Genomic DNA, 12666 nt, shown 5'->3' with positions numbered 1-12666 from the left:
CACAAGTAGGTTTACACTAACACTGCAATGAAGTTGCTGTGAACCCATCATCGCCACACTCCGGCGTCTGTTTGGGTACACTGAAAGAGAATTTGGCATGGCCAATGCACGGGGAGAACGTGCAAACTCCACACAGTTACCCAAGCAAGGAATCAAACCCAGGTCCCTGGCGCTGTGAGGCAGCAGTGCTAACCACTGTGCCACCATGCAGCCCATTTGGGATTTTTTTTTAAGGCACTGCACAAATGTAGGATGGAAAAATCTTTTTCAAAAATCTACTTACTCTTGCCTTTCCTTTCTATTTAATTGCTTCCTTAGAAAACTGCATCTAATCTAAATAAGATTTCTTGTTCCATGTAGATATGTTAAGTATGGTATTTGTACATTGGTATGTAAAAGGCATGCATTAAATTTTGCTTGGTATGTTGATTTTAATTATTTCAGGTGAATCTAAGTACCTCTGTTCAACTTGTGGAAAATGTTTCAAACGTGCCTCTGGTCTTAGCAAGCACTTGAAGAGACATTTGCCAAAACCTGAAGTCAGAAGCTTTCAATGCACTCAGTAAGTTGGTAGAATTAATTGATTTTATATTTGTCTTGCAGATCAAGAGAAAGTATAGTTAAAATGTAAAGGTCCCACATTGATGAGGATAAGATGCATGAGGTCTAGAATGTAGAACATTTGGCATAGATACTTACTGTATGATATTTACAATTCAAAGTAAATTCTTTGAAAACACAATATACAATGAAGGGATTGGGTTTCACTTTTTTAACTTGTAACTGGCCACCATCACCACCCACTTGCAACTTCCATTACTTTACCAGGTTGTATAGTGTGATTACTTGTTTGTCTAGGGTAATTTCTACAGGACCAATTTTTGTCTTCATTACCATGTGATAATTTGGCAGAGCAATTGCTCACCTCATGTTTGAAGGAACTGTCCGTTTTCATTCTGTTGATTTCAGTGGAATGGAAATTTTACAGGTTCTATAAAGAGCAGATGATCTGCTCTAAATTACCTTCCAAGAGGTACAGACAGAAAAGGATTCCTGCATGTCTATGGAGGTGAACATGTCCTGCAAAATGATAGGTCAGATTTATTAGTTGCACTGGAAGTTAAACAGGGATAACTGCAGGTGTGGTTTTATAATAAGCCAATTTTCGATCAATGCACTCTGAATGTCAATAATTAGAATCCAAGTGCATCTTCACTAGAGTTCTTGAACCCTTTCATTTAAGGTCAATGATTTCTATTGTTTTTGCTTCTGTTACCACAGACGTCCAAGCAGGCTCTCTCGTGCCAATTTATTTGTAGAGTCTGGGTTATTTTGTACTTTTGCTGTTTAACTTCATACTCTAGTCATATAACCAGATTGTGGTTCTACAGATCTGATTGAATATCTTGACTTTGAATATTACTAGAATAGATCCTCATGCCTAAACTGCTGACAGTATTAATAGGTATAAAACTTAAAAAGAAATGGCTTCTGAGAAGTCATCTTCATTTTTTTCTAGATGTGAACGAAGTTTTTATGAAGCACGGGATCTGCAGCAGCACTTGTACAAGCACCTCGGGGTGAAACCATTTCAGTGCCAGATCTGTGGAAAGTGCTACAGCTGGAAGAAAGACTGGTATTCTCACGTAAAAGCACATTCTGTTACAGAACCATATAAGTGAGTACAGTTGGTTCTTGCCTAGGGAAAATAATCTTTGTCTCAAGTAACTTGAATAGTTCCATTGCAGGAACTCGTGTTTAAAATGCTCGTATATTACAGTGACGGATAAAAAGGGAGTTGGTTTTCATTGTCAAAAGACTACTTTAAAGAAGGTTCACAAAATCCCCTGAGAAGACCCAAATGTTTGGATTTGTGGCTGGAAGAGGAGCTTATACTTTTTCCAGTTTTCTGTCCTCTGATTCATGCTGAGTTTTGCTATTACCAAGGAAGCTGGGGCTAGTCTTTGCACTACAGGTACGGTGTCTCAAATCCAACCATCCAAAAACATTTTTTATTATTATTAGATGAGTAAAATAACTTGCTGGTTTGTTGTTCTAGGTGCTGCATTGGCACGATCTATTGGATTTATGTGCCTGTCTTTTCCCAAGCGACTCTTGATCCAACCAAGCCCCAACCACCTGACCTGTAAACCATCAAGATCCAAAATCTGGGGAAGGTGATCTACTGTCTTTACCTGTCTGGGTACATGTGACTCCAGGCCCAGTGCAATGTGGTTGACTCTTAAATGCCTTCTGAAATGGCCTAGCAAGCTAATCAGTTGCATCAAACCACTACAACATTTAAGAGGAATAAAATCGGAAGGACCACATGGCATCGTCCTAGGTACCAGAATAGGCAACAGCACACTGCAAAGCTCTCCTTACTAACATCTGGGGGCTTGTACCAAAATTGGGACAGCTGTTCCATAGACTAATAGCACTGCGGATGTACCAACACCACATGGACTGCAGCGATTCAAGAGGATGACTCGCCACCACTTTCTCAAGGGCAATTAGGGATGGACAACAAATGCTGGCATAGGCAGCACTGTCCAAGTGAAATTTTAAAAAAGCTTTGCACGTGTGAAGGTGTTCAATGCTGCTATCTTTAGAATCTTGAGGCATAGTTTCCTCCCCTCAATACCATGCTTTTAGACTTTTGCAAGAATGCCTTATTGCTCTTTTCTATCCATTGGATTTCAGCAGTGTTGGGTTGGGTGAGATGGCAAGCCAATCTTGCAGAGGTAGTTGTGGAATATCATTTAGTGCATCAGCAAGCACTGCAGAGTGACAGTTGAGGGTTTGGTTGAAACAGCTGGCAAGCGTTCCAGGATTTCTGCTAGCAATATTATTCCATCTTGGTTGGCAATGAAGACATGCCACCTGTTCATTCAGTCTTTGTTTATCGAAAAAGTGCTTTGTGCACTTTGGGTCACTTTGGGACAGCGTTTAACATTAGTTGTGATAACACGATTGGACAGCACATGGTGAACATCCCATGGGAAAATATGGCCGGCACGGTCACACAGTGGTTAGCACTGCTGCTTCACAGCGCCAGGGACCCGGGTTCGATTCTCGGCTTGGGTCACTGTCTGTGTGGAGTCTGCACGTTCACCCCGTGTCTTGTGGGTTTCCTCCGGGTGCTCCGGTTTCCTCCCACAGTCTGAAAGATGTGCTGGTTAGGTGCATTGACCCTAACGGACGCCAGACTGTGACGACTAGGGGAATTTCACAGTAACTTCATTGCAGTGTTAATGAAAGCCTTACTTGTGACTAATAAATAAACTTCAAAAACTTTAACTTTGAATTGCACTAACAATTTTTGGTTAGGCTTGCAATGTGGCTCAATGCTTGTTTAAAAACTGCATATATTTATACACATGGACATGTGCTCAGCAGGCTAAAGAACATGTTCAGGCATTGTACCTTTATTGAATGAAATAAAAATGTGGAGGATAAAGTTCTCTGGTATATTTTCCATGGCAACACCTCAACTGGCGTTTGCTGCCAAATAAACCTGTTGGACTTTAACCTGGTGTTGTGAGACTTCTTACTGTGTACACCTCAACTAGTCAGGACTGACGTGCCAACCAATCAGCACCCCTGTCCATGCAATATGAATTGTTGCTCCCTTTGAAATTTGGCTAACTTGCATTGTTCCTGATGCATGCAAGATGAAAAGCTTCAACAACCTTTCTCTTTTTTTCAACAATTCTTGAATTTGAGATTGTGAAGTTGCAAAATCTGGCATGCAGTTCATTTATCTGTCTCAGCTGGTTATCATTGCTCTATACATGACTATATCCATGCATCCAAAACTGGGCTTTTCTTCTATAAGTGCACCCATATGATGCAAAACTCATCCATTAATTAATTTCAATATAGTTTATTCTACTCTAATATGAGACAAGTCTATAGATTAAATCTCAATATCAGAATACCATTCCTAGTAGATCAATGTGACTGCCCCACTTTTTGGTTATTTATTTATAGTTTTATTATTTGTATCAATGGAAAATGTAAGTGACTGAATTCATTTCACTTAAGATTCTTCGCAACTGTTCAAGCAATTCTCTTTCACCCTGTCTGTTGAAGGGGAATGCTGAGATTTAAATGTGATTTTCCTCAACTAAACATATATTGTGGCTCACTTCAGTATTTCCTCACAGAGGAAAAGAACTTTCTGAAACCAAAGGAAACTAGTTGTTGTTGTTTTCTACTTTCAGATGTAATGTCTGTGGAAAAGAATTCTTTGAGAAGGCTCTTTTCAGGCGACATGTAAAAAAAGCCACTCATGGCAAGAAAGGCAGAGCTAAGCAGATGCTGGACCGTACTTGTGAGCACTGTGGGAAGAAGTTTTCACAACTTAGAGAGTATAGGAGGCATATGAACAATCATCAGGGTAAGTACTAAATTTCCCTTTGGTTTAGTGATGTTTTTAAATATTGATTTTAAACCTTGCCTTTCGGTCTCATATAGATAGTCCCATTTTAAACATTTGTGATGGTTTACAGATGGTGGAAAAATTGAAATGCTGTGGCGCAGTACTTTATCAAAAGCCTGAAGTGTCAGTGCAAGTGTGGGATTCTTCAGCGTGTAAATCTTTTACATCTGATTTGCAAATACGTTTTCCTCTTATACATATTTTGGGGTTATGCATATTGATTTAGTAAACATACAACTAATGTTCCCTCTGGGGGGGTGGCCATGCAGTTATCCGGAACTTATCGCAGAGGTGACAAACAGCGTGCACACAAGAAGCCATTAAAATATGTGCAATCTTGTAGGGGTTGCGCAGTGCAAACATGGGGCCACTCGTATCAAAGAGAAACGAAAGGGGGACATCACATAAAACTGCAAAATGTTCCCCGCCATCTCAATTCACAGAGGTAACAATATCAACAGCAATATTTTTGGTAAAATTAATTACTGGCCATTGCCACCTGGTCTATCAAAATACGTGAAAAGTCACGCAGCAGCTGTGGAAAGGAGTTAACATTTCAAGTTGATGACGTTACATCAGAACTGGGATTAGTTAGAAATATAAACACAGAAAATGCTGGAAAATCTCAGCAGATGTGCAGCATCCGTGGAGAGAGAGAACAGAGTTAACATTTCAAGTCTGGATGCCCCTTCATCAGAGCTGAATTAGAAATATAATAGGTTTTAAGCAAGTGAAAGGAAAAGCATGGACAAAGGATGAGAGGACAAGTCTGTGATAAGATGGAAGACAGAAAAAAGTAAATGACAGAAGTATTTATTGATTGTATAAAGCCAAAGAGAGTTAAATGGTAAAGTAAAGAAACAAAAGACATGTCTGGCTGATGTATCAACAGCAGAATGATGAACAGCTGTTGCCCAAAAGCAAAAACAAAATAAGAGTAAAACCAAAACCTGCAGAATTATGGTCTGAAACTCAGTTGATTCTGAAGACTCTAAAGTGCTTAATTGAAAGATGCAGTGCTGTTACTCGAGCTTATCTTGAACTTCATTGGAACACTGCAAGAGGCCGAGGATAGAGCAGTCAGTTTGAGTGCAAGGTGGAGAATTAAAATGCAAGGTAACAGGAAGCTCAAGTTGCTTACAAACTGAACAGAGGTGTTCTGCAAGGTGGTCACCCAATCTGTATTTGTCATCTCAATGTTGAGCAAGGCTGCATTGTGAGCAGCGAAAACAATATATTAAACTGAAAGAAAAATATATAGAACATCCTTTCACCTGAAAGGAGTGTTTGGGGCCTTGGATAGTGAGGAGAAAGGTAAAACAGCAGGCATCGCATTTCTGAGCTTGTGTGGAAAGATGCCACAAGAAGGGGAGCGGGTGCTGAGAGTGATCGAGTGAACCAGGGTTTTGCAGAGGGAACAGTCCCTTCGAAATGCTGAAGGGGGAGGGCAAGGGAAGATTTGTTTGTTGGTGGCATCATCCTGGAGGTGGTGGAAATGTCAAGATGGGGCATTGAATTCAGAGGCTGGTGGTATGGAAGGTGAGGGCAAGGGGAACCCTTATCTCGGTTACAAGAGGGAGGAGAAGGTGTGAGGACAAAAGTGCGGGAGTTCAACCAGCCATGCTTAAGGACCCTGTCAACCATAATGAAATGTTTACTTGAGGCACTGATATAGAAAGTTGCATCCACAAAACAAGTGCAATGGAAATGGAAAAATTGGGAGAATGGAATTGGAGTCCTTATAGGAAGCAGGGTGTGGGGAAGTCCATTCAAGGGAGTTGTTGGGAGACAGTGATTTGTAGTAATATTCATAACCTATCACCAGAAATGGAGTCTGAAAAGTCATGGAAGGGAAGAGTCAGAGATGGATCATATGAAGGTGACTAAAGGATGGAAAGTAGAAGCAAAGTTGATGAAGGAGCAAGAGCAGGAAACCATTCCAATACAGTCAATGTACTGGAAAATGAGGTGAAGGTGAGGCCCTTGGTAGGACTGGAAGAAGGAATGTTCCACAGATTCCACAAAAAAGAAGACATGGCTAGGACCCAAGCAGGACTCCATAGAAACACTTCTTAAAGGAAGTGAGTAGAGTTAAAAGGGAAATTGTTTGTGAAAACCAGTTGAAAAAGGAGGAGGAGGTTGATGGTGAATGGGGACTGGTTGGGTCTTCATTCCCAAGAAGAAGCAGACAGCCCTCAGACCACCCTAGTGGGGGATGGAGCTATAGAGAGTTTGGGCACCCGGTCGGGTGATGGTTCGGCCCAAGAGTTGGAAATTGTTAGGGTGACAGAGAACATCGGACGGTAGTTTTGTTCCTTTTATTACAAATGCTTTTGATAAAATAAAATCTTTAATTGGTATCCCTTCAGTATAACTGTAAAAGTAAGTTAAATAAATTCAAAGTGCTATTATTTTTGGATTTTACATCATCTAAGTATTCATAATTTTTCATTAATTTAATATTTGGTAGATCGGACTTGATATCTGATGCTTTAAACTGACTCATCAGTGGATGGCCTGCTACATATAGAATTAGTGTTACTGTATTAGGATACACACACATTAACAGATACAAAATATTTTTTTTCAAAAGCTCCCATTTCAGGAGAGAAAAGAAACTTGGCCAGCTAACCTTTTATTATTCATTCCTAATTGAACGGAGTAGCTTGCTAGGCCATTCCGGAGTAAATCATATTGCTGTGGATCTGGAATCACATGTGGGCCAGGTTCTCTTTTCCCTCAAGGGTATTAATGAACCAGGTGGGTTTTTACAGCAATCGACGATAGTTTCATGGTCATCATTAGGCTTTAAATTCCAGATTTTTTATTGAGTTCAACTATCACCGTTTACCGTAATGGGATTCGAACCCGGGTCCCCATTACCCTGGGTCTCTGGATTACTAGTCCAGTGACAATACCACTATGCCACTGCCTCCCCTTAACTAAAACACACAAAGTCTTAGTGCTTTACTTTTATCCTTAGCATTAATTTTCCCCTCTTCTTGAAGGCACTGAATTGCTTTCCAGGAACGTCACAAGATAGCAATTAAGAGTGAGAATCATTGCTGCATTTCTATCTTCTTTCCTAGGCCAGGGTTCAGTTGAAAGTCCTTCTCTGCTAGCTGAGTTATAAACAGCAAACTCAGCATAGAATAGGCCTGGGATCATCTTGGCCTGTATCTTTCAGAACTAACGAGGAGCTTTATCTTTCAATTTCAGACCACCATTGTAAAAGTGCTGTTGAATATTAATGCAACTTGGTTTTCCATAAGATGGTCACTTAATTTATGCCAACATAATCAAAAACAGCTCAATGAACCATTTTTTTCAGTCGTTATTTATGAAACCTTGCGATGCAAACTGGCTAGCACTGCACTAAAAGTGAGCTGTAAAGTAATTTGAGGCTTGGTATATAAAATCAATTCTTTTTGCTTCCTGAATCATAAAGTTTTCACAGATGTGAGTTCCAGCATTTTCCAATACTTCAGCTTTGTTGGTAAATCTGTTGTGCCTTATTTTTCACAATGACAAGCAAGCCTGCTCTGGTTTAGTGGAAAAGACCAAGTCCAGTAAGCGGTGCCTAGATCTACACCTTTGTTGATGAGACAGCTTCAAAGCTGTAACAATCTTCATGGAATGAGACAAAATGTAAATTTTAAAAGTATATTTTTTAAATGCTGCTCGTGTTTGCATAAATCATTTCTCTTTCCATTTAGGAGTGAAGCCATTTGAGTGTTTGACCTGCGGTGTAGCCTGGGCTGATGCACGCTCTCTCAAGCGGCATGTGCGAACACACACTGGAGAACGGCCTTACGTCTGCCCAATATGCAATGATGCCTACATCGATGCTCGGAGCTTGCGCAAGCATATGACTAAATTTCACAAAGAGAATGTTCCTGGCAAAATAATGCTAGAGAAAGACACACTTCAGTTTCACAATCAGGGAACTCAGGTAGAGCATGCAATCAGAATCTTAGCTGCTGACATGAAAGATGAGCTGGACAAATCAGATATAATTGGTGAAGAAATTGAGACTGTCATAGTGACTGGAGAAACGGTGGAAGCTGTTGAGGCAGTGGAAGCTGTGGAAGCTGTTGAGGCAGTGGAAGCAGTGGAAGCTGTTGAGGCAGTGGAAGCGGTGGAAGCTGTTGAGGCGGTGGAAGCTGTTGAGGCGGTGGAAGCTGTTGAGGCGGTGGAAGCAGTTACTTCTGTAGAATCCATTGAAGCTGTAGGAGTTGAAAGCCAAGATGAGGCATTGCCCACATTAACGGACCATGGAATTATGCAAGTGGTCAACTATGTACTGTTTCACCAGCAAGGACAGAAACTTACTGAAATTGGTGAGACCGTGGAAGTTGAGGTTGCCCAAACTGGAGAGGGTGAAGAAAATGCATAAGAAAACTGTGCTAGTAATAATTGAGAATGTGCACATTGCCTGGCATTGGGTAAGATGGAAATGTATTTGTGTTAAAGCATAACTGCAGACAAATAACCAGCAATGGTCCTGCAGTGTTTGGAACTAAGTAACTGGCGGTCTTTTACAAATATAGATTGGACTCTTCACTGAATAATATTCAAAGTGAACAAAGGGGAAAGGCTTGAGTTACGAATCAGAAGGTATTTTGAACTTATTAATCTTTGTATGAGAGGAAATGAGCTTATCGCATCCTGCAGCAAAGCATATACTTCCACCCATTTTGGGAGAAATTGCAACGTCTTTTCCTTCCTTATTTCAAGCAGTAGTCAGTTTGCAAATAAACTACTTCAATGGGAATTGTCTTCTGTCAGTACTTTTGAGGTACAAAATCAGCTTTTGTAGATTGCAATAAGTAAGCGTACAGATTTAAATAAAAACAGTGCACAAGTGTTTGGGAGGAAACTGTGGTCCAATTCCATGATATGCTCTTTGTGAAAAGAATGATCTGGAGATCTAACCTGTGAGCATGGCTCTCCACAAGTAGTGTGGGAGTGTAGTCGGTGGGTAAATATATGGACAAAAAAATCCTTTTGTAAGGAACCAACAAAGCTTGGCATGAGTAGGGGAAGGAAATTTGATAAGCACAATATTTCTTTGAAGGTGTGGAAAATAAATGTTGGATTTCCAAATTCAGAGAGAGTTTAACTTGGGCCCTTGTTGGGGGTTATTGAAGTTTTTTGAGTAAGTATTTCTTGAGTTCATGCTTTGAGAGTACTGAGGATTCCATTATTATTATTACCGTCATAAAAATCAATTGAGTGAGAAACTTCCAAGTGCTGTTGTCATTTTTACATATTGCCAGCTGTACTAAAGTGACTTTGAGAAAGCCCAGCTTGAGTATGTTTGAAAGCACCCAAATGTTCTGTGACATTCTGCAGATATAAGTTGAAAGAAACATGTTGTAAACCTGGAAACACTAATTCCAGGTTACAAGGAAATGTTGCATTTCTGTCAAATAGCAGGCCTTCGGTGGGCATATGGATTTGAAATTAGTTTATGGAAATAAATGTGCATATAAAACAGGTTTATACATTTATTGATTTATGCATGTCTATACCTTCATAGTCCAGTCACTTGCTTCTGTTAATCATACTATGTATATATGTACGTGTGACTTTAAAAATAAGAGTATTTGCAAAGGGCGCACATGTAAATTAGAGCACTGAAAGAGTGATGGCTGTTCCGAGTACATTCAAGGCATTCCAGAAGTTTATTAGAGGAAACAATTTAAATGTGCAATCAAGAGCTTTTTTGTTTTAGTTTGTAAAATATCTGTCTTGTCTGGCTGTAAGCTTTCATGCAGAATTATTAAATTACAAAAAAGACTATGCAGTCTTGTTACTGAACATTGCGTCAGAGAATACTTTTTCCCTTTTGTATAATGCAGTAAAACTGGAATTGTTGCTTTGCTGTCAGTAAAAGCTTTGTTTACCATGACTGCTGAATAAAATAATTTGTGTATTTTTTTTTAAGCACTCGAATAGGATATCCCCATCTTGTTTAAAAACCTATCCAGAAAAATGAAAATTGGTAAAAAGAATGACATTGTTTAATAACACTGCTTATGAAACCATAGTCTGTATTCAAAACTTAGGACACATAGCAGAAGCGTCCAAAATCAGACAAAGAATTGAGTACACGATACTGCAGATCACTCTTTGCATCACACAACACCAACAGTTGTGACCGGTGTGGATCACCACATCATCATAGCTCAAGAACATCCTTTATCATTCAGCAATGTCGTCCAGGTGCAAGTGTTTAGGCATGGTAGTTGTGCCAATTGTCTGTGAGCTGTACATAGCTTTGCCTTTTGTGATCATTTCAAAGCTGACATTACTCCAAATTATGCAAGTAGTAAGTGTCAGTGCGAAATTGCCGAGCAATCCTAAAACTTCACAAACGTTTAAGTACAGAAATCCATCTGATTTGTTACTTGCAGCAGTACCTCAACAAAAAATTAGCATTAAAGTTAGCACTGCTGCCTCACAGCGCCAAGGACCCGGATTAGATTCCCGGCTTGGGTCACTGTCTGTGTGGAGTCTGCACGTTCTCCCCGTGTCTGCATGGGTTTCCTCCGGGTGCTCCAGTTTCCTCCCACAGTCTGAAAGACATGCTGGTTAGGTACATTGACCTGAACAGGCGCCGGAGTGTGGCGACTAGGGGAATTTCATAGTAATTTCATTGCAATGTTAATGTAAGCCTTGTGACTAATAAATAAAGTTGGGGTACTTAGCCATCAAACACACCTGAGAACGTTAGGGCTGGTGTATTCATATGTAAATTAATTTTTAATGGTATGATAAGTCTTAATTACTGCCAAACAATCCGTCTAACCCTGAGCATCTAATTATCTAAATGTCTGAATCATATGGAATATAATTTGATTTTTATTTTACACTTGCTTTGTCCCTTATGTCTCTTAATCCGATCTTTATTTTTCTCATTTGCTTCTGTACATGATTTTATATTCTGTTAAATATTCTAACTTTCTGGTTTATACTCTTGGGCAGCATTTTAATGGCCCTCTGGTGAGAAGCTTGGAGCTGGATGTCAAGAAAAGTGATGGAATGGTAGATAAGGACGTACTGAACTTCCACTCAGCCCAAACCCCGTAAAGGAATATGTCTGTTGGCATTAAAATGCCCACCAAAATAAGGACAAATGCTCGTAAAAATCCAAACACCCTGGACAACACCTAACTGGGATGTGGAAGGGAAAAGGGCAGAATGCAGCGTGTTTTCAAAACAAAGCCTTATGCTAGACCCCCAACACCCAAAGATATTTAATTATAATTGAGCTTCATCTAAAGAGAGTGATGAGAAATTGAAACTTGAACAAATGTGATCCATATGTCAGTGTAAGATTGATGAGTGAGTGAATGTGTTTTTTTCCTGGTAATGAAATACATTTCACTTCACTTGGTGAGGGTGGGGGTATTATAAAGTCAGGCTTGTGGGTTGAGTAGTTGGAAGCCCACACTTCCCAAACTCTCAACATTTAAGAAATGCTCTGCCTTTCTGTTATTTCTACCAAAATTGATAACTTCACATTTATTCACAAAATGTTCCATCTGCCATGTTCTTGTGCATTCTATGATTCACTTAGCTTGTCCAAGTCCAGTAGAAGCCTCCTTACATCCTCCTCACAGCTTACATTCCCACCTAAGTTTTGTGTCATCAGCAACTTTAGAAATGTTACATTTGGTCCCACATATAAATCATCGTGACCAGCTGTGGGCCTGGTACTGATCCTTGGGGTACCCCACTAGCAACAGCCTGCTATCCTGAGAATGACATGTTTATTCCTCCTCTCAACCAATTCTCAATCCATACCAGTTCCATATTCTCAATCCATACCATTTCCCTATTCTCCATTATAAATTTGCCTGTAATGGACTCATATTTGTCCTTGTTAATATTTTCCTTTTTACATACCTAGAGAAGATTTTACAGTCCCTCTTTAGGTTTTTTGTCAGCTTGTCTTAATATTCTTTACGCCAGTTTCTTGCTCCTCCTTTGGTGGATTTTCTATTGATCACAATCCTTGGGTTTACCAGCTTTGCTGGCAACCTGATAAGCCACTTCCAATTATCTAATGTAATCTTTTGTTAGTCTTGGTTGATTCTCCTTTCCTGTTAGGTTTCTGTGTCTTAGAGGAATATATGTTTGTTGTGGTCTGTGTAATACCTCTAAATACTAGCCATTGCCTGTCTACCATTAAATTTGTTAGTGTATTTTCCCAA

General features: G+C 39.8%; 1 protein-coding gene across 1 annotated transcript in view; it reads left to right on the top strand.

The window, feature by feature from the left end:
• The window catches only part of zbtb11 (zinc finger and BTB domain containing 11), a 33488-nt gene extending 23053 nt beyond the window's left edge, over positions 1-10435 (top strand). Inside the window, exons 8-11 of the mRNA XM_078232911.1 lie at positions 445-562; positions 1520-1678; positions 4227-4402; positions 8161-10435. Coding sequence (XP_078089037.1) covers positions 445-562; positions 1520-1678; positions 4227-4402; positions 8161-8840 — 1133 coding nt within the window. The 3' untranslated portion in view covers positions 8841-10435. The remainder of the gene's footprint in view (positions 1-444; positions 563-1519; positions 1679-4226; positions 4403-8160) is intronic.
• Positions 10436-12666: the final 2231 nt, after the last annotated feature.

The sequence above is a fragment of the Mustelus asterias genome, chromosome 17, assembly GCF_964213995.1.
Source record: "Mustelus asterias chromosome 17, sMusAst1.hap1.1, whole genome shotgun sequence".
NCBI lineage: Eukaryota > Metazoa > Chordata > Chondrichthyes > Carcharhiniformes > Triakidae > Mustelus > Mustelus asterias.
The sequence above is the reverse complement of the archived record's forward strand: the minus strand, read 5'-3'. Positions and strand labels throughout refer to the sequence as shown.